Here is a 21881-nt window from a genome sequence, read left to right on the forward strand (position 1 = left end):
ATTTGTCAGTCCCAGACTGTTGTGTAAAATGATATATTAAATAAAAAATGGGAGAAAAAAAAAATGTGTTAACCAGATTATTCTGCCTTTTATTGCAACTGTGGTACCACTGACTGAGTGAAAATTGTAAAGGGTACTTCAGCTGAAACCTACCGACAGTAGGGGTACAGTTTCAAAAAAATGTTGAAAACCCCTGAATTAAGAAAAGCAAAGTGTTAAGAACATAAGAAAGTTTACAAACGAGAGGAGGCCATTCGGCCCATCTTGCTCGTTTGGTTTTTAGTAGTTTACTGATCCCAGAATCTCATCAAGCAGCTTCTTGAAGGATCCCAGGGTGTCAGCTTCAACAACATTACTGGGGAGTTGATTCCAGACCCTCACAATTCTCTGTGTAAAAAAGTGTCTCCTATTTTCTCTTCTGAATGCCCCTTTGTCTAATCTCCATTTGTGACCCCTGGTCCTTGTTTCTTTTTTCAGGCTGAAAAAGTCCCTTGGGTCGACACTGTCAATACCTTTTAGAATTTTGAATGCTTGAATTAGGTCGCCACGTAGTCTTCTTTGTTCAACACTGAACAGATTCAATTCTTTTAGCCTGTCTGTATATGACATGCCTTTTAAGCCTGGAATAATTCTGGTCGCTCTTCTTTGCACTCTTTCTAGAGCAGCAATATCTTTTTTATAGCGAGGTGACCAGAACTGCACACAATATTCAAGATGAGGTCTTACTAGTGCATTGTACAGTTTTAACATTACTTCCCTTGATTTAAATTCGACACTTTTCACAATGTATCCGAGCATCTTGTTAGCCTTTTTTATAGCTTCCCCACATTGTCTAGATGACATTTCTGAGTCAACAAAAAAAAAAACTCCTAGGTCTTTTTCATAGAGTCCTTCTCCAATTTCAGTATCTCCCATATGATATTTATAACGTACATTTTTATTTCCTGCGTGCAGTACCTTACACTTTTCTCTATTAAATGTCATTTGCCATGTGTCTGCCCAGTTCTGAATCTTGTCTAGATCATTTTGAATGACCTTTGCTGCTACAACAGTGTTTGCCACTCCTCCTACTTTTGTGTCGTCTGCAAATTTAACAAGTTTGCTTACTATACTATTACTATTAGGAATAGCAGAGGACCTAACACTGATCCCTGTGGTACACCACTGGTTACCACACTCCATTCTGAGGATTCTCCTATAATCAGTACTTTCTGTTTTCTACATGTTAACCACACCCTAATCCATCTACATGTGTTTCCTTGAATCCCAACTGCGTTCAGTTTGAGAATTTATCTTTTGTGCGGGACTTTGTCAAAAGCTTTCTGGAAATCTAAATAAACCATGTCATATGCTTTGCAATTATCCATTATCGATGTTGCATCCTCAAAAAAATCAAGCAAGTTAGTTAGACACGATCTCCCTTTCCTAAAACCATGTTGACTGTCTCCCAGGACCCTGTTACCATATAGGTAATTTTCCATTTTGGATCTTATTATAGTTTCCATAAGTTTGCATATAATAGAAGTCAGGCTTACTGGTCTGTAGTTACCTGGTTCAGTTTTGTTTCCCTTTTTGTGGATCGGTATTACGTTTGCAATTTTCCAGTCTGTCGGTACCACCCCTGTGTCAAGAGACTGCTGCATGATCTTGGTTAGCGGTTTGTAAATTACTTCTTTCATTTCTTTGAGTACTACTGGGAGAATCTCATCCGGCCCAGGGGATTTGTTTATTTTAAGAGCTCCTAGTCCCTTTAACACTTCTGCCTCAGTTATGCTAAAGTTATTTAAAACTGGATAGGAACTGGATGACATGTGGGGCATGTTGTCAGTATCTTCCTTTGTAAAAACTTGTGAAAAGTAATCATTTAATATATTTGCTATTTTTTTTTTCTTCATCTACGATTTTGCCATTTGTATCTCTTAAACATTTAATCTCCTCTTTGAATGTTCTCTTGCTGTTGTAATATTGGAAAAACATTTTGGAATTGGTTTTAGCTCCCTTAGCAATGTTCATTTCTATTTCTCTCTTGGCCTTTCTAACTTCCTTTTTGACTTGCATTTGCAGTTCCGCGTACTCTTTCTGTGTACTTTCTTTTTGGTCCCTTTTTAATCCTCTGTAAAGTGCCTTTTTTCGCTGAATATTTTTTTAAATTGATCTATTAAACCATTTTGGCAATTTAGTTTTACATTTAGATTTGTCTACTTTAGGGATGTAATTGTTTTGCGCCTCTACTACTACATTTTTGAAGAATAACCATCCTTCTTCTGTGGGTGTTTTCTCTATTTTACTCCAATCTACTTCTGTTAGTCTCTGTTTCATACCTTCATAGTTTGCTTTTCTAAAATTGTAAACCTTAGCTTTAGTCATTACTTCTGGGGTTTTAAAAAACACTTCAAATGAGACCATGTTGTGGTCTGAGTTTGCCAGTGGTTCTCTGACCTCTGTTTTAGTTATTCTGTCTTCGTTATTTGAAAAGACTAAATCAAGGCGTGCCTCCCCTCTAGTCGGTGCCTTGACAAATTGTGTTAGGAAGCAGTCATTTGTCATTTCCACCATTTCAATTTCATCCTTCGTGTTACCCACCGGGTTTTCCCATTTTATATGGGGGAAGTTGAAATCACCCATTAGTATGGTTTCTCCTTTGCTACACGCATTTCTAATGTCATTGTATAACAGATTATTTTGCTCACCGTCTGAATCTGGCGGTCTATAGCATGCTCCTATTATTATGCCCTAGCAATCGACTGCGTTTAAGACATGCAGCGCCTGCCCACTGATTTCTCAGCAGGGTGCAAAACATGAAACCACTGCAAAATTAAGCAGCATCTAGGGGACCTTTTTTTTTTTTTTAAATTTAAAATGGGAATAGAATTGTATTTTTTTTAATACATAAACCCAAAATCCCTACAACACTATCAACGCGAGGAGACAGCAACATCTTTACAATACCGTTTAAAATAAAATACAAATGCCTGTAACATCTTAGACTTAGTTATATAGTAGTAAATAGACTCTGATTCCTCATTGGCGTGTTCTTACTGCATTTGTCTTGACCAATACGACAGATAATAGCTACTGTTACTTCTTTGGTAAATTAATAGGAAGGCAGTGATCAAAAGTTGCAGTGCCTTGTTCTTTGCTGATATTTGAGTATTTGTGTTTCATTTAGTGACAATTACGTTTGCTAGCGATCATTGTTTAGTAGCACAGTTTATATTAAATATGACGTCACTTATTTAATAGCCTCATGATATGGCAGTTTTCAGAACTTGATGTCAGTGTTCATTAGTTAGTTCTAATGAACACAGTGGCTCTCCGATGGACAAACGGTGAAATTAAAAAAAAAAAAAAAACGCACCCATATCACCTTAAACAGTGTGAACTCGGTAATCACGGTATAGAAAAATAGTTGCGGTTTACCATACAACTGGTATACCGTGACATCCCTGTAGGTATACAATACATCACAATGAGCAAGTAAGAAAATCGTGAGGTTCTTAAATGCTTAATTGATTCTGTTGGTTACCTTGGCAAGAAAGAACTGGCTTTCAGAGGGCATGATGAAGGCACCAATTCCTCAAACAAAGGTAATTATGTGGAATTGCTTTCTTTAATTTGACTACGACCGCATGTTAAGTAATCAGGTCAAAAGCTACAGTATTTTCGGGAACCTCCAACAAGATTCAAAACGACTATCTCTTTGTTGTCTCAGTTTATCCTAGATGCAATAAAAGCAGAAGTACTCCGCTGTCTTGTTTTCAGGTATGATAGTGGCCTGAAAGAAAGGTTGTGTGAAAATGTATTTACTAAAATAAAAATAACAATAAATGCTTTTAAAAAAAACAAATTCCCATTGGGCTTTTTTTTTTATAAAGATTCTACTGATTTTATGTATTACTATGCAGGACAGCCGCTATAAGATCATTACTTTTATTAAAAATGTGGACGGATTAATCTATGGTTAATCAACCAATGCCCATAAATGAACCAAATCAAAGATTTTAAATAGAATAAAAGCACTAAAAAAAACTATCCTCTCTTTTTGGGGGTGGTAAGGCATGTTGTTATTTAATATGTGTTATAATTCAGGTTGATAATAGCAGTCTCAAGTTTTACTTCATGGTAAAGTCTGGTTTGAGACGTCATATATACCTGTCCCTGTCTCTACGAGAACCTGCTCGCAGTCCACCGCTTCTTCTTTCTCGCTCCCTGTCTCTGTTCCTCAGTCGCTGCATAAGATCTAGACACACAAAAAGGTAAAGGTCAAATGGTAAATACAGTCAAAACACATTTTCACAACACAGGAAATAAATTAACAGAATAAAATTAGTAAAAACAGACTAACCTTTAAAATTGAAGTTGCATTTAACACATGAAAGTATGTTTGTTTGGTCTTACCCTTTCTGGACTCAATTTATAACTAGGCATAACCAAGATTAATACCAAGTGTTACGATCAGGTACAAAACCACACATTAGTACAGATACATTTATACTTTTTTTAAAGTTATAAACGTTATTAGAAAATGTAATAAATGTATGTGCTCCGTGGTGTTCATGATATTTAAAAGGTCTGCTAGTACTTACTACTAGTCTGCATTCCCTTGCTGACATTCTGTATACAGTCAAGATTGGGAAGTTTCTCATTGGACAGGAATGCCTGCGCTACAGCAGTGTAGAAACTTCGAGCCACTCCGCTCCCCTCTCCTGGCTCGTCTTTAAACGTGACCTTCACTCTGTGCACTGCCATGGGAGTTGTGGTGCACCTGCGGCCGAAGTGGCTGTTCAGCTGCCTCATGGTCTGCTGAATCAGAAGATCTCTGTCCCGATCCACTTCCAATGCCAAGTCTCTTGACTGCTGGTTCCGCAGTTTCTCCATTTCCCGGCGGAATTTTGATTCCTTCACTTCAAAGCCACCAAGCTCAGTCAAAATCTAGTCGAGCATTAATACAAATGTTAGTTCCAACAACTCAATCTGTGATCAATAAAGCAATTAAATACACTTAAAGTACACATGGAAACACCCAGGGTTGGTCTACCAGCCTACTGACCATTATAGCAAACTGCAGTGTTGAAAGGGTTAAACTAAACTAATCTTAATTCTAAAGACTGTCGCCACAAAACAGCATTTTACACAAAGATAGACATCCTGGGGAGATAAGAGGTTAAACAAAAATACATACATATATACATTCCACACACACACACACACACACACACACACACACACCGAGATTTTAAATACATACCGATCCAGGTTCAGCACCAACATCTTCCATGAATACTCGTCCAAAAAGTTCTAAAGATAGACGCCATCGTCCGAGAAGCATGTCGTGAGATATCACCATTCCCATAAAACTACAATGCGGCCTGGAAGGGAGAGAGAAAGACATAGCTATATGTAACATGCAAAACTCCAGGGTTATTGAATATATTTAAGAAGGCTGTAAATTAAAGCACCTGAATGAAGCCAGTGGAGGTCCCTCACTCTCAGTAAGCCCAATCTCTGCCAACAGGCTACTCTTAAGTTGTGCTGCAAGGTCATGAGCAGAGGGTCCAGGCTTTGTGCTCTCCGTCTCCCCTTCTGGCAAAGTCTGGCCGTCAGCTTTCTGTCGAGACTGCATGCTCATGACATTCTTCATATTGGCAGAGTATGAAAAGCGACTTAGTTGGAGAACCTTTCCAGTCAGATTTCAGTGGTAGCATTATTAATAATGACATTATACAAGATAAAGTATGTTCATTATCACTTCATTCTTTATGGGGGGGGGGGGGGGGGGGGGTGGTGGTGGTCTTAATTAATTAGACATGGGTATTCTTGGAGACTTATTGGAAACCTTATTTTATACTGAAATTTGACCCAGACAATCATATAATGGAGTTGTGTACCAAATGTGAATCCAGTCTTTCAAAGCAATTCAATCGGATCATCCAAACACCAAAAAATGAGACTGTTACATTTGAGTTTCTTTTTAAGGAAGCTAAAAACTACAAGTTATGCTTTTAATCTTTACCTCAAGGCAGTTTCTGTCCACAGTCACCTCTGTCAGCCCTTTTGTGCTGTAAGAGGAGGAATACAGACCCTGGCTTGGACGCCCAAAGAGATCTTCCTTTCTTGCATTTGGCTGTAAAATGTTAAAATTCACACTCAACTTGCTAGGTATGGTTATACATCACTCTTGCCTTGCTACACATTTCTTAACTTTCCTTGTGTGCATTTTATCCAATACAAAGAGGTTTAAAACACAGATCATTGTAGCTAACATGTCCTTCGTTAAAGAAAAGGTGAATTGATATGATACACCACGATAATTATTGCCTTGAAGAGAAACTAAATAAATAAATGTAAGGCAAGCCACCTTTAGGCTGGTAAAATGTTTATTCAAGATGCATCAATTACACAATTAAAATTTCTTGGCTGTCATTTAATTGATTCTCTATATAATAAGGCCCTGTGAGACCACTGGATACCAATAAAGTCTACTGACAAAATCTAAAGTCCTAATCCTGATGTCCCAAACAGCTTAAATATTCATTTATAGTCACAGGTCTCTTACAAGCTATGTGCAGAACTTACACACAGAAGCAATGGGAAGGATTGCTTGTATGGAGTTGAACTTTTGTCTGCAGTGGTGTGACCTTTACCTGTAACAGGTGAGGCTGGTCAGCCAGGGGTATAGCTTCTGCCAGAGATACTTCAAATGGGTTTGGAGGGATACAACCAAGGAAGGTCATGGAATCTGATCGTCGGAAGAAAGCATGGTTCTGACCGCTTTCTGCTGGGGCAGGGTCATCATCCTTTTCATTCAGGGTAGAGCCTGAATGACCAGTTAACAATGGTAAAACTGTTCACATTAAAAATAGTCATACGTTCACTTTAAGATATGGGCAGTGTGGATATTCACAATATACATACATTGTTTGAAACAAATAAGATCCAAAGTATATAAATTGACAGCTTTTGATTTTACACAATTAAACTTTCATACAATTTAAAATTACTTACTAAACGCTTACCACGTTAACAGTCCTACATTCAATTGTTGAATGGGTATCCAGAGGAGAAAACCATTTAATAAATCAAAAGTGCTGTGTGTACCCCAACCCCTCTGTCCTAGTCTTCAGTGATGCTGCACATTACCTTTCCCAAGTGCTTTCTTTCTTCTGCCTTTTCTCTGCTTTATAGATCCCCTTCTGTGCCTGCCTACCATAACCGGAAAACCTACTTAGAATACCAAGTACATCAGTAAATACTACACCTTTTTAGGTCTGGCTTTAACTTCAGGAGTATTTGTCCTCTCTTACACAGCAAGCTTAAACGATCAAAAGACAAAAACCCAGCTAAGAATAGCTAATTGTAACTTTCTGTTGTAAAACTCACTCTGATTCGTATCTTCATCATTTTCATGTTCAGAGTCTTCATTGTCCAAGCCCAGCTCCAACAAGTCACGAGTTCTACAAAATAATAAAAATGTATTGTAGGATGATGGTTGCAAAATGAAGGTAAAAATGTCTATTCAAACCCTGGTTCAAGATGCATTTATAAATTTTACTTCAAAACATGGACAAATAAAACCTTGTGTCAAGTAACGCTTAAGGCAAACTATTGGCAAATAAACCAGTCAAGTGTAGCATTCTAGTTGCTGTTTAACTAACTACTATAAAACATTTATAAAATTACCTTTTCCTCTCTAGCTGAGGCGTATCCAGTATGGTCTGTAGGTTCATTGCTTTAATCCAATAAATAAGTGCTTGGAAAACATACGCCACATGTTTGAGTGAGCAGACATCCAGAACTGGCAAGACATCGGAATGCTCGTCGTTGTGAGAGCGCATCAGAGAGAGGGCGTAGTTTAGGAAATCGCCACGTGCTGATATCATCCCCTGGCGAGCACTTAGCAATGTGGCACGTCTAAAAAACAAAAAGCATACAGTTTTATTGCTGCTCCATTACCTCAAATCCTCTGGCTACTAAACCATTGTACATTTTTTTTTTATTTTGAAAAGAACAGCATACTTATCCATTAAGCCTAATCAGTAAATAAGTTGTAGTTTTTGCAGCATAACCTGCAACCATTTGTAAATTGTTGAGGATGATGAAGAGGGATGTGCAGAATGCATCAAAGTGTGTTACCTAAGATTTGTTTTTCAACATTGGTATGTTTCCCGTGAATGTGCAACACATGTTATGTGCATAGCTCTGTGACCATGTGTATGTTGCAGCTGAGATAAAAGTAGACAAGACTCCACTAAAACTCTAATTTTGAAATATACAGGCTTCCTGAAAAGCTTACAAGAGCTGTTGGTAGTGGAACATAGTATTTAACCAATGTGACCATATAAGGATTTCTGCAACCAATGACAAAATAAACAAATGTATTTTTGTGTGATGTTTTATTTTTTGCTAATGTACACAGTGTAACCCAGTTAATGTCCCCTCGGTTAATATCCCAACCTGCTATCACGTTTTTTTTTTTTTTTTTTTTTAAAACCACTTGCCACTCACCATAGGTTTCTATGTTAAATTAACTCTTAATATCACTAGGAACCCCGCTTATTATCCCCTTTTGAGTAGTCTACCAAAGCTGCGCAGGTGAGGTGTACCGTTTTAAATAAATTTAACCAATTATACTACACCTAGATTAATAAACATTGTGTAAACCCTATCAAAAGCAGTACTGGAAGGGCGTTACTTCAGAAGTCATGCCTTCAAAATGTCGGTTAAACTGACTTTGGCTACATAACTAGCCTGATGTACTGTACATAGCCAGCTACAAGCAAAAATGTCTACTCGAAAGAGGAGATCTGACAGACACTCAAACAGGAAATGATACGTCTCTGTCAAGGAACACCAAAGACTTATCAAAACACTGCAAAACAATTCGGAATGTGTTTAATGTTAGTATAGGCTAATCATTTTCACTAGCAACAGCTAGCTAAGAAATTGAAAGAAATAGTAACTAACGTTAACGTTAAATATGGTAAGTTCAGCTGGCTTTGTTGTTTCTGATTTTATTAAATTGTACAGTGTTGTTTGAGTTGTTAGCTACAGTAATTATGTTACGTTACAGCAATAAACTTAAGCCTATGGTGCGGTAAGTGTTTTAGCGGACTGGTTTCCCCCTGCACTGATAATGTCAGCTAGCTAATTAAAGTATGCAGCAATTGTTCGCGTTTGTTTGAGCTAGACAAATAATTTCTGCTATTGTTTAATTAAAGTTAACATTCTTTGGAAAAACCTATTTGATGTTACAGTACTGTAATTAGTACAATATTGCAATAAAAGATGTACAGATATGGATTATATTCAGTTTTCTTTGTTTATATGTAAAAGGGTTGAATATGGAGTGCTGAAATGCCCCTTAGTTTCTACAGCGTGGTGGCACCATAGTATAACATGAGACCCTGTTTATATTCCAACCCACATAATATTCCCAAATAGCTCTGCACGGTAATGGGGATATTAAGCGGGTCACACTGCATTTACTATTGATGTCCTGTGCATTGTAGTAATAACACTAGAAGATCTGGTTTACAGTGTTTAAGATTTATAAAAGATATACTAAATTAAAATGCACCAACTAAAATATATTTCACAGTATAGAATTTGTATAAAGAGGCAAGTTAGCAGTAAATAAAATGCATAATGTAACACAAAGTCTAAAATTGAAGCACTGTGCTGAGCCCATTGATGACGTTTATAAGTAGATAACCTGGGCGGTCAGTCAAACAAAGTTCTAGATCAGTTAACACTTTTTTGTGGTGTGTTTAGTTATACATTATTAGGACTTTCACCCAAAATAAATGTTACTGAAGCCATGCAACGAGAGAGATGACAAAAAGGAGGGAGGTGTCACATTAAATTTATATTCAGCCTATTAATTTCAAATAGGACTGTAAAGCTAAATATATATTTTTCCAACATATATTCCACAGAACAAAATTCTAAAAATTTAAGTGCTTCATTGCAGACTTTGACCTTGATCTACAGCATACGGCTTGTATTTATGTGAAGTATGCAGAGGAAAGTAGGATTAAAAAAAATCGAAAGTGAAGTCTCAAACACTGTGCATTATCCATAGGAGCATGCAATACAAGAAACTCATTACAGGAATGACAAAAAGTGTGCGGCATGCATCGAAGGGCATTTTAAAATGGTGCGTGGCTATATTTGAAAATTATGGTATTTATTAAACGGGTACCTTCTGCCCTCCAGTGTTCTTAAACTGGCCTCCTCACGTGCAGTCATCCTCTCTCTCCTAGCAGAGTTCTGTGAAGCATGGAGAGGATGGCTGGGGTGCCCAGGGTCCCCAGCTGAAGACAGTGCAGAGCCATACCGCAGCTGAGCTTCAGTGGAGTCCATGATACTGACCATCCAGTTCCAAGTGGGGATAAGTTTATCTTCCACATAATTCTGAAATCAAACCAAAGTTGTAGGGAGAGAAATTAGTTAGAAAAAGCAATCTATTCCAACATCAATTTTGTTATTTCTTTTGGTTTCTATTTTTGTAATGGAGTAAACCTAACAATGTGTCAATTATCTGTCAATGAAACTTCTTTTAATTTGTTAAGCTATTAAAAGCATACTAAATAAAAGTATACTTTTAATATATAAAAAAGTGACATATCTGAAACATGTCTGATTCACATGGTTCCTGCCAGCTGCTAAAGGTGGTGCAAAATGCATCTCAATAGATGTCACCATTTTTTGGCGAACACGCAAAAGGTCAACGTGGCAAATGCTTTAACAACTTTGGACTATGTTCATGGTGTTATTTTTGACACATTTGAAGTTTGCTCCTTTATCTTTTCTGGAATAGTGTATATTGGATGTATTGATAAGGAATTAGTAAAAACATGTGCATACCTGCAAATTAACAGCTTCCTGGTATGTGAGCTTCACTGCAGCAGGTATCTGGGTATACACCAGGTGGTTGTACTTGGGGATCAAACCCATGAGGTCTGAAATCTGGCGGATGACGATGCTGTAGGCCCTGGCAAGACTGCTGGCAGAGGTCAAGTAGCTGCTTGAATTGCTGGCTTCGAGAGCAGCAGCTGCTGCAGCTGCACTGGTGCTGATGGCTCCACTTCTACGCAGATTAGTTGGGTCAATATATATTAATCCTGTAGAGCTGGCTGCAAAGACAAAATAATGTGCTAAATGAATTAAACAAGAACACAAGTTTATAAAAAAAATATATATAAAAAAACACGGCACCAGATCTACCCAATACGACATGATGGAGTCAAGAGAAGCAGCTCCAGTTGCAACTGTTTCACTAATCCATCCTTCATTTTTTTTTTTTTTTTTTTTTTTTTTTTTTTTTTTTTTTTTTTTAGCAAAGCAATATATAGCATAAGCATGAACTACCAACACAGTCTTTTCTGACTTGCCTGCTGGGGCAGATGTACTGGAAGGGGCGCTGCTCGTTGTTCGCTGGTTCTGTGTGTTGCGCACTGCCCACTGCATGGAGCGAGGAGCCTGTGCAGCGCTGTTGGCATGGGAGCTGTTGGTGGTCCTTTCCAGTGGCTCATCAACCATAAAGGTCTCCTGATCAACATCGTCACTCTGACTGCTGCTGCTGTCAGAGTCACTCGAGTCGTTGGATTGGGAATCGTCCTCTGAAAAGAAGGCAGGGACACTGCTGGCACCTTTAGAGGGATTGAAAACACAGGCAGTTAAGTGGGAGTGCTGTACAAATCTTGTACTCAAGATTAGTCACGTTCAAGCCACCACAAGAGACATGCCACCACTGTTAGTACTGCCACCGCATACCACAATTTATTTTTTAAACATCCAAGACCAGTTAGCAAAACCAGAGTAAAATGGCTTTAAAAAACAGGCAAGTATTTAAACGACTGAAATTTCTATACAAATAATACTGCACGTTACTTTGCAAGTGCAAGATGTTAGCACCAAAACCAATTTAATTATGATCAGATAGCTTTGAATTAAGCTAATATTGGGGGTTTCTGAAATACATCAATAAACTCAAATATCAAACTGTTTACACTCAACCTCAAATATAGGCATCAAAATAGAGATTCCCATACCAAACAAAGGAAATGCCAAGGAGACCCTACCTCCTGCAAATTAAATAAATATTGTGTTGAACCAAGGGCTACACTGGAAAGCAACTGTAGTAAGACCACTGGACAAAAAGTGGTTCAGCGTATCAATTATCTTTTATACAATAGTGAATTATACTAGCTTAGCAAATCCATGATGAAAGCAGATAGCAATACATTTATATATATACAATTTGTTAGATGCAATTAAGAGCAGGAAAAAAAACAGCAGGTTTAGAATCTGAATTTCTAAGTTCCTTATCAAGCCCAATTCATTGTGTGTTGTACAAAAACCTCATACCTGCTTCAGACCCTGCAGTGGCTGCTGTGACAACACTCCTTCGACCACTGGCATTGTCCTGGTTGCTGTGGTTACTTTCGCTGTCGCTTTCCGTTTCTGCAGCTGCCAAAAGATCAAGCTCCATATCGCTCCCTAAAATCAAAATAAAGTAAAACATTTTACATAGTGTAGGCTGCACAGTATAATACATTTATTTAAATAGACAGTAAGACCATATAGCAGCTATATAGCTTACATTGTACTTTTAAAAGATGGACACAAAGAGTGATGCAACTCACACATGCAAAAAAGGGGTACATTTGAAAACAGAAAGAGGTGCTTTTAAATTCTAAATAGAATGTATGCAGTAACTTGCCTATACTGCCCCAAATTTGGAAAACTCACTTAAAGGTTTACAGTTAACAAATAGCTGTAGAAAAAGCAATGGGTGTTTTGTTTGATAAACACGTACCATCCTCGTCATGTTCATCATGTTGTCCCTCTGCGTTCTCCTCCCCTTGCTCCTCCTGTTCATCATGGTGATCCTCTTCTCCAGCAACACCTTCCACAACCTCAACCTAGAACCCCAAACACGACATTACACCCAAATGTGTTTTGGGCATTCGTTTTAGGCAACACACTTTCTGCCTAATTTGAGCTACCCTAATGAGAGAATTGCGCTCAGTGTATTATATTACTTCATAATAGTTTTTATATTGTTCAGATACTCAAATTGGGGCTTTATTAAACTGGAGAAGCATGCTTACCCTATTAAGTTAGCGTGTCTCATTTTTATTTCATGACAGTTGACTGGAAGCAATCTGAATGGGTTACAGTTAGTGGTGCAACAATTAAAATTGATCATCTGTCCTTAAATTTGATACAACTACGATATAAAGTTTCGATTACATATTGGCGAATCGATGCATCAGAGACCCAGTTTGAAGTCCTCTGTTGCCGGTTTGCATTAAAACCTTGCGCATGCTTCTTTTAGTGCTATTACGGTAGATAAACAGCATCTGCACGTTGCTAGGATAAACCCTTTAGGCCTCTAGATTCGCGTTGGATACACTCCATGCAAAATGAGTATGTACTCTACTGGTGAGTAAGTATTTTTATGCACTAAAGTTTCAAGAACACAGCATTTACCTTATGTTGTTCAATCACTTCAAAAGAATGCCCATATTAAATCTATTAAATTATCTTATTTTGGTTCAAAGCATGTTGTATTTGGATTATATGGCAATACAGCTTTATATAAAAATAAACTGAATTTAGTTTGGTAGTTAAGTTAGTCAGGACTTGTATGATTAATTAAAATGTTAACAGTAATAAACAACTATAGTTCAGATAGAAATGACTTCTGTTAAAATCTAGTATTTTTTTTTACTATTATTACAATGTGATGCACACATAATTTTCAGTTAAAAACTCAGTCGGGGTCCATTCTATTTTTCAATTCCAATTCAATCTGATCAATTCCAATTCAACCTCAATTCAATCTGATCAATTCCAATTCAACCCATAAATACCACAATTCAGATTCCAAATTACATTTAATCAATTCCAATTCAATTCCAGTCCATGAAATACTAGAATTGTTTAGTTAAGCATAATAACTGATATTCATTTGATGTGTACATCTTTATTATTTTATTACAACTGTTCATAACAAAGAAATATTGATTTTAAATTGTGTTAGTAGTGCAGGTTATTGTATACATTATAATGTATGTGTGCACATCCAATATGAGGGGAAAAAAGACAATGTTCTCTACAGATGTATAATACTGTCGAGTCAAGTCAAATTACCACATTACCATACAAAATACAGCATAAACATAAGAGTATCTTATAAATCTTATTTTTTTCATTCAGCATTTGTATTCAAAAATGAACATTATCATGGATAATAATAAATTCTTCAAATTTCAGATCACTTGCCTGACACACTAAAAAGTCTCTCTACTTGTGCTGAAGAGGCAGGTATGGTAAATTATTTGCAGGTAAGTTGGGCTAAGATAGGAAACTTGTTCTGGTTTTCCTTTCATTATGTTAGAGCATTAGCATCTTCTGACAGGCATGGTTGACTCAAGTAATTTATGAGCTCGTCAGAAGCAGCTGTGCTTGGTGTGGAGTGGGCGGTCATATATGAAAAAAATGTTATATATTTCTTTGATGGGGGTGATGTAGATGCCACAGTAAGGGTTCAACATTTGGAGACAGAGATGACCTTGTTGACAATTGCAGCTCCCTCCTTGCCAGCCTCCCTGCCTTTGCTACTCGTCCGCTCCAGCTCACCAAAACTGCTGCTTGCCTTGTCTTTTACCTTCTCGTTTCTCCCACGCTACACCGCTGCTCCGCTGCTCCGCTCCCTGTACCGGCTCCCTATTGCTGCTCTCATCCAATTCAAAACTCTTGTACTTGTCTATCGCTGTCTTGACCTTTCTGCTCCCTGCTATCTCCAGATTCATTTCTCCCTACACCCCTCTCGCCCCCTCTGCTCCTCTACCTCTGGCAGACTAGCTGTACCCCTCCCTTCATCCACAGCCAGCTCCTTCTCCACCCTTGCCCCTTAGTGGTGGAACAACCTACCCACAGATATCAGGACTGCTCAGTCTCTGACCATCTTCCAGCACCTCCAAGACACTTGCCTATACTGGACTATATGGCACCTAATTGTAACAGTTCTTTCATTAGCTTGTACTTGCACTGAACTGCTCCATACCATGCCGCATTAAACTACTGCTCCAAACTATAACTGTATATTGTATTTGATTTTACTCTTACAGGTAACCACACACATGGTTTTTGTATTTGTTCTTATTGGGAATTCATTCTCATCCATTTATCATACTTACTACATGTTCTTACTGGATTTTACTCATAAACAAATATTTATTATATTTACTAACTTGCTCTTATACCTTAATTCTTTATTTTGCTCATTGTACTCTTTCATAACTGCTCTTATCTGTATTATGATATTCTGTAATGTGATATTTGATGCTGTGACAACTTGTAATGTGATATTTTATAATGCAATACTTTGTACCATGATATTTTGTAACAACTGTAAGTAGACCTGGATAAGGACATCTGCAAATAAATTAATTTATATAAATACATTTTTTTGGCTACGGCAAGTATTTTCTTAAAGTGGCAGGCTATATTACCTCTTCAACATCTGCAGATACTATATCATCCCGCTCCTCATCTCTTCCACGGACAGGCTGAGCCTGACTGATGTGTCTCTGCTGAGGGTTTCTGATGATATACGATGACTGAGATAGGCTTGAACTGAAAACGGAAAGAAAGTTAGTTACTCTGTAGCAACAGCTTGTCTATGAAAGCATTTGGCATGCATGTCAGACAATATTTTTTTCAAACCTCACACTTTAAAAGTAAAGGCCTTGCAAATAACACAAAAAGTACCTGCTAGACTGATCAGGTGATGGCCTGGGTGGAAGGGGCTCCACTGAGAACAGCTCTTCGCTGCCTTGCATGGCATCTATGCTGGTGCAAGCTAGGGTGAAGGGAGCGGTCGGCCTTGCAATCCCCATCCTGACTGGTACAATCAGTGACTCTGCTACATTACACAGCTCCTCTACAGCATATGGCAGCAAGGCCTGAAAGACACGCTTGCATTTCCCAATAGGCTGCGGAATAAAGTTGCTGAAATGAAAAACAAAGGGAATGAAACATTGCACAGCATATTTTTGCTTAAAGTGTTTTTCCACAAAGCAAACATACAATATTAACAAATGCTGCATTAACCACTTATTATACTATATTTTACCCAAAACATAAATTGTGTTTTGAACCACTACACCAAACCATTCAGATTACACGGAAGGACAAACAAACGTACTTTTTCTTCTTTGAAGATGCCATCTCCACACTGAGAATGACGAAGACCCTGGCGACAGAGCGCAGGAACCTCATGGTTACATTAATCGCCTCCTCTCTTCGACCTGGAGTGTACTTATTCTGAAGCTCTTTTACTAGAGTTCCTAGAAGAGTATCTAAAAGCTAAAACAGAAAACATATTTAAGTGTAGTTGCAAACTGAGTATTTGCTATGATTTAAGCTCTGAAATTAAGTTAAGTCAGCCAAGTTGTCTCACTGGACAGATGATATGAAACGCCACCGAGTGTTTGAAGAAAATGGACCGACTTCAAACTTACCAATATATCTGAAGTACATTTTACAATCAAGCAGTGGGTGAAACAGTCCAGCCTGATGGTCCCACTTTGCTGGTTAAGATATACTTGCTCTTCAGGAAGTAGATGACCTATTTTGCTACTTGCACTTAACCTACCAAAGAAAAAAAACACAAAAACACAAAACCAAAGAATGGACAAAAATTAGGGTCAGTAGATCCAAGCTATTTAATTTAAGAAACATTTTTTTTTTTGGTAACTCACAGATCTTTGTTTTCCTGAGATCCAAACATGATCATGGATTTCAAAGCATTCCAGTCCTGCAGGACTCTCTCAAGGGCAAGTTGGGCAAAACGAGGAGGCTCCAGGTCATGATCAGGCATATCCGAATCTTCAAGAGGAATTACAACACTTGGGTTACTTCACTTTAAAATTTCAGATTCATTTTGTAAATGTAAAATACGCGCTCTGAGTTGACAACTTACTGGATTTTCATGGTGGCAAGAGTTCTTTCCAATGCAAATTAGCTGTTACTTTACTTGCGTCTGACAACTATGAATTGAAGTTACTAGACTGTAAATAGTCAAAGAATTACCTACAGTAGTGTAACTGAACCCCTATACCAAAGAGTGAATGAAGTTACAACTTTACAAGTGATTAGTCATTATACATCACTGCATACCTTCAGCATTAGCAGCCTTGCGGTTTCTATCCTCTCTAATTCGGGGGGGTCGATACTGGCAGTGTTCTACAGTTTGCCTGGCCACGGTCTGCACCAAAAACAGAAGGAGATGTTCTCCCCTGCAACAAGAAATAATGTATACATTAATACAGAAAATAAAAAGGGAGACCACAAAAACTTAGCAAAGAAATTAAGTTAAAACATGAATGAAACTTCAAATGTATCTAGTAAATCAGTACTTGCCTGCTATTTGGCATTGTCACAAGGTTAGTGGTGGTAAGCAACCTGTAGAGCAGATCAAGACGTGCAGACTTCTGTCCTGCTATCAAAGTTTTACATTTGCACTTCTCCCAGCAGTCACAGTATGCTGTTGGTGATGTTCTCTTGAGTCTGGAACCCAAAACAAAATTAACTTTAAATAACAGAGTCTACAATGCACTGTTAAAAAGGACAGCAGCTATTACATTTATGGCACAGAGACTGCTCTAATCAGCTTCAATTTCTCATGTTAAACAGAAAGCCTTAACCAAGGACAATATTCTTAAAATCCCTCTAGCGATAAAGCAGAGACGAAGATATTTCTGCTTAATAACCTCTTCAACTCCAGGTGCAAAAATGAATGTGCACTCCAGGTATCAGATTTTGAAATTATTGTAATTGGTATAAAATAATATTTGGAAAAGAAGTCAATACATTAACATTTTAATTAATGTTTTAGGCTCCTGTGTACTACATAGTCACATTCAATAAAGCAAAACAGGCACTATATACAGGTAGTGGACATAAAAATGGAAACACCTGGGTAAATAAGGGACACCAAGTATACTGAAAGCAAGGGCTTCCACACAGGTGTGGCTCATGTGGCAAATAACATCCCAGCATGCTTAGGGTCATGTATAAAAATGCTGGACAGGCCTGGTTGCCTATATTTATTGCTAGCATGGTTGCAAGAGGAGACCGCAGTGACTTTGAAAGAGGGGCGATTGTTGTGGCACGTTTGGCAGGAGCTTCAGTGACCAAGACAGCTCAATTTGTTGATGTTTCCCGAGCAACAGAAACAAAGGTGATGTCGGCATGGAACTCCGAGGGAAAGACATCATGAGCAAAGGGCAAAAGTGGGTGGAAGCGCATACTCCAGGATTGTGTTAACTGTGCACTCATTCGAAGTGCAAGTTAAAACAGCTGAGCAACTGCAGATCAATTCACTGAAAATTTCAAACTGGGGAGCGAGCAGCCAGTTTCATCAAAAACGGTCCGCCAAGAACTCCACAGAGCGGGATACCAGTCGGTTTGCAGTGCACAAACCGCTCATCACACCTGGCAATGCGTGTTTGTTAGTCCAGTGGTGCAAAGTGCACAGGCAATGGACTACCGAGCAGTGTTCGATAAACCATGTTCTCGACAAATGGACGAGTGCACGTGTGGCACCAACCTAAAGAACTCTACAGCCCTGAGCGTTTGGTTCCAGCAGTGAAGGGTTCTGGTGGTTCCGGTGTGGCACCAACCTAAAGAACTCTACAGCCCTGAGCGTTTGGTTCCAGCAGTGAAGGGTTCTGGTGGTTCCGTAATGTTGTGGGGCGCATTTTCCTGGCATGGTTTGGGTGCACTCATTCACTTAGAAGGCAAGGTCAATGCTAATCGCTACTTTATGGTACCAAGTGATCATCTTCACCCCATTTCCCGCCGGGGGGGGGGTGTGTGTGTGTGTGTGACAATGCCCCCATCCACAAAGCACGTGTGGTCGCCCAATGGTTTCATGAGCATGACACTGATGTTATCCATATGTCAGGCCTTCTCAGTAACCAGATCTGAACCCAATCGAACAGTTATGGGATGTTCTGGAATGACGCCTGAGACAGCGTTTTCCACCCTCATCAACCAGGCGTGAGTTGATTGACTTTCTCGTGGAAGAATGGTGCCACATCCCTCCTGCAGAATTCCAGAGGCTGGCAGACTCTGCCACGGTGCATACAGGCCACACGTGGTGGCCCAACACCCTATTAAGCAACTTTACATTGGTGTTTCTATTTTTTTGTCCACTACCTGTATATTAGCGGTGCACCGATAACTGGTACCCTATCGCCAGTTTTTGTTATTTTAGCTGATAATGTACAGCAGCAGAACAGACTTGATGCTACATTAAATCCAATGATGAAACTGTGGGCAGATTATTATTTTGATGCTTTTAAAAAAAAAAAAAAAAAAAAACTGAATATTTTCCACGTCCAAACAAGTCCTATTAGTTAGCTTAGACTACCGGGTCTTTACATTACTTTTTTATTGTTAGGATTTTTCTTCTTATTATTATTAGGCTTCCTAGTCAACGGCTGTAGAAGCCTGCTGTTTGTGTTAGGATTATTTATTTATTCTTCCTCCCCAAAGTTGCTGAAAAAACTCAAAGAAAATTGGAAGGTTGGTAGATGCCTATGGGACGGTGTACCAGACACCAAAAGAAATGTCGCAGGTAACGTGGTACGGTAGCCATATTAGATTTTGCAAAACATCTACGTATCAAACAACTTATTGCAAAGTTCTAAAACTTGCTATACGTGTTTAGGGATAGTCCAATATTAACTGTTGTTCATAAGAAGCCGATTGGTTTTCTGGTATGGCGGCCACGTTGGATAATGTCATAAAAATACAGTAAAAACATAAAATAAAAAAAATAAAAAAAATCTTAGAAAGCGCTTTTGATTGAAATAAAAATTGCTATACATGACCTAAGTATGGTGGGCTTTTACGCATGTTAAATGGAAGCTGATATGGTAAAAAACATATCTGAAAGCACCACTCTGATTGAACCAAAAATTACCACACGTGATCCTAGTGCGATTGTCTTTAAACATTGTTCAAGGGAAGTCGCTACAATTAAAAAAAAAAAAAAAAAAAAAAACATGGCGGCCACGTTGAATGACATCATCAACTTACAAAACTGGCTAATAACTCCTTGTAGAGTGCAGATAGAGCCATGGTTACTATGGTACACATATAGTAACCCATGTATGCTCTATAAAAAAAAAAAATTAAAAATAAATTTAAAAAGTATTTGCCCGGGACCACTGGCCTTTCCTAAAGGTCACATTTAAAACTGGATAATAACTCTAATGCATACAGGGTCATAGTTATTATGGAACACTTATAGTAACTCACGTATGCTCTTAAAAACTGTCCACTAGATGGTGCTCATTGGTCACAGCATGGACATACCATAAACGCTCTATACAAAATTCACTGCCTGTTACCTACGACCTCTCCTTAAGGTCAAATGAAAAGCTACCTTATAAAATAGGGGTCTACTTAAATCGCAGAAAATTTACGTATTTCACGAATAGGTTGTGGAATAAAATTTAGATTTCAGGGATATTTCACATATCTGTTTAAATAAACCTAAGTAATACTTCAGAGCAGTATAAAAGCCTAAAAATAGTGGAGTTGCTTCCTTACTAAAACAGAGTGCTGTAATTTGTTAAAGGCAAGCATGCAGCATCCCCCTGCAGTTGCTGCCGACATTATCTGTCTGGTGTGGACTTGCCCTTACATCGAGACTGCACGTGCTGTATCTACTGAATTGATCGGAAGTGTAAGGCAAAGCCTTGCCAGGTTATACAGGATGTGGAAATAGACTAGAAACAGCCCCAAAACTCCTTTACCTAAGAGCACCTGGCATATTTTAATAAAGGCAATATATGCAGCATGTTTGTGGTGATGTTTTTTGTCCAATCCAATAATTAATTTTTTTTAGTACCAAGTCAAAACTCAGAAAATGCACCTATTCGGGTCTACAATTCCAACTACAAATCGACAGGAATACAGCAGACTCTGTAGTAGTCTTTCGAATAATGTGTTATTCTACCACTAAATAGCGATCGATTGTATTTTCGCCAAAGACACATTCAAGATTTGCAAAACAATTACCTCCATCTACATGGGCAGTTTCTTTGGGAAATATCTTCACACGATCACCAAAATAAACTTTGCCTTTTTTGCTTTTTGTCTATTTCTTGTATTTTACCTCAAATGCTGAAAACAAGACTTTAGCAACCTAAATCAAAACAATGCAGCACTGACTTTGTCCCACCCCCTACAGGTCACAGAAAAGCCAGTACAGACACACCCTCTCAATTTCACAATTTCCGTAAAATTGTGATTTAGGTAGACCCCTACTTAACTACTTAGAAAGTTATGTAGCACCGAGACACCCCTAATTCTCAAAGGGAGGGTGGGCGCCTGTTTACTAATCAAAAGTTTTACTTAAATGAATAAGTGGGACAAATAGCACGGAGTAAGATTTAACAAAATCAAAGATTTTATTTATACAAAGTCATATGAGGAATCTCTATGATAGGAATAAAAACTAGGAAGCTGTAAAGTTGCTTGCAACTCTAGTTATTATTCTTCCATCCACTTCAAACTGCTCCTGTTCAAACGTGGTGATAAAACTGATTCTTTCCATTGTAAATCCTGCGGCTAAAGGAACAGGAACTTTGCTTAAAGGAACACCACCTTGGCACCGACAGGGATTCGTTCACAACTGATACAACACTGTTTTGTAAAAAAGCAACTTGTCATAGCGCGAGTGTCTTGAGGGACATTGACTGTCTTATTAAATCTTGCTAGAAGATTTGTTAAATAAGGTGCATGTCTTGTTTATTGCTGCTGCATTTTGTAACATGTATAGAGGTGTGGTG

General features: G+C 38.2%; 1 protein-coding gene across 1 annotated transcript in view; it reads right to left on the reverse strand.

Moving 5' to 3' along the window:
* The window catches only part of LOC121313249 (E3 ubiquitin-protein ligase UBR5-like), a 91047-nt gene that overhangs the window by 13426 nt on the left and 55740 nt on the right, over positions 1–21881 (reverse strand). The window contains exons 29-48 of the mRNA XM_041245587.1: positions 17437–17583; positions 17194–17312; positions 16776–16902; positions 16536–16665; positions 16220–16380; positions 15784–16023; positions 15525–15648; positions 12821–12926; positions 12370–12501; positions 11394–11651; positions 10867–11135; positions 10202–10413; positions 7681–7911; positions 7381–7454; positions 6645–6817; positions 6014–6124; positions 5460–5677; positions 5249–5369; positions 4587–4932; positions 4153–4240 (exon numbers count right to left, since the gene is read on the reverse strand). Of these exons, the coding sequence (XP_041101521.1) occupies positions 4153–4240; positions 4587–4932; positions 5249–5369; positions 5460–5677; positions 6014–6124; positions 6645–6817; positions 7381–7454; positions 7681–7911; positions 10202–10413; positions 10867–11135; positions 11394–11651; positions 12370–12501; positions 12821–12926; positions 15525–15648; positions 15784–16023; positions 16220–16380; positions 16536–16665; positions 16776–16902; positions 17194–17312; positions 17437–17583 (3387 nt within the window). The remainder of the gene's footprint in view (positions 1–4152; positions 4241–4586; positions 4933–5248; positions 5370–5459; positions 5678–6013; positions 6125–6644; positions 6818–7380; positions 7455–7680; positions 7912–10201; positions 10414–10866; positions 11136–11393; positions 11652–12369; positions 12502–12820; positions 12927–15524; positions 15649–15783; positions 16024–16219; positions 16381–16535; positions 16666–16775; positions 16903–17193; positions 17313–17436; positions 17584–21881) is intronic.

This window comes from Polyodon spathula, chromosome 3, assembly GCF_017654505.1.
Source record: "Polyodon spathula isolate WHYD16114869_AA chromosome 3, ASM1765450v1, whole genome shotgun sequence".
NCBI lineage: Eukaryota > Metazoa > Chordata > Actinopteri > Acipenseriformes > Polyodontidae > Polyodon > Polyodon spathula.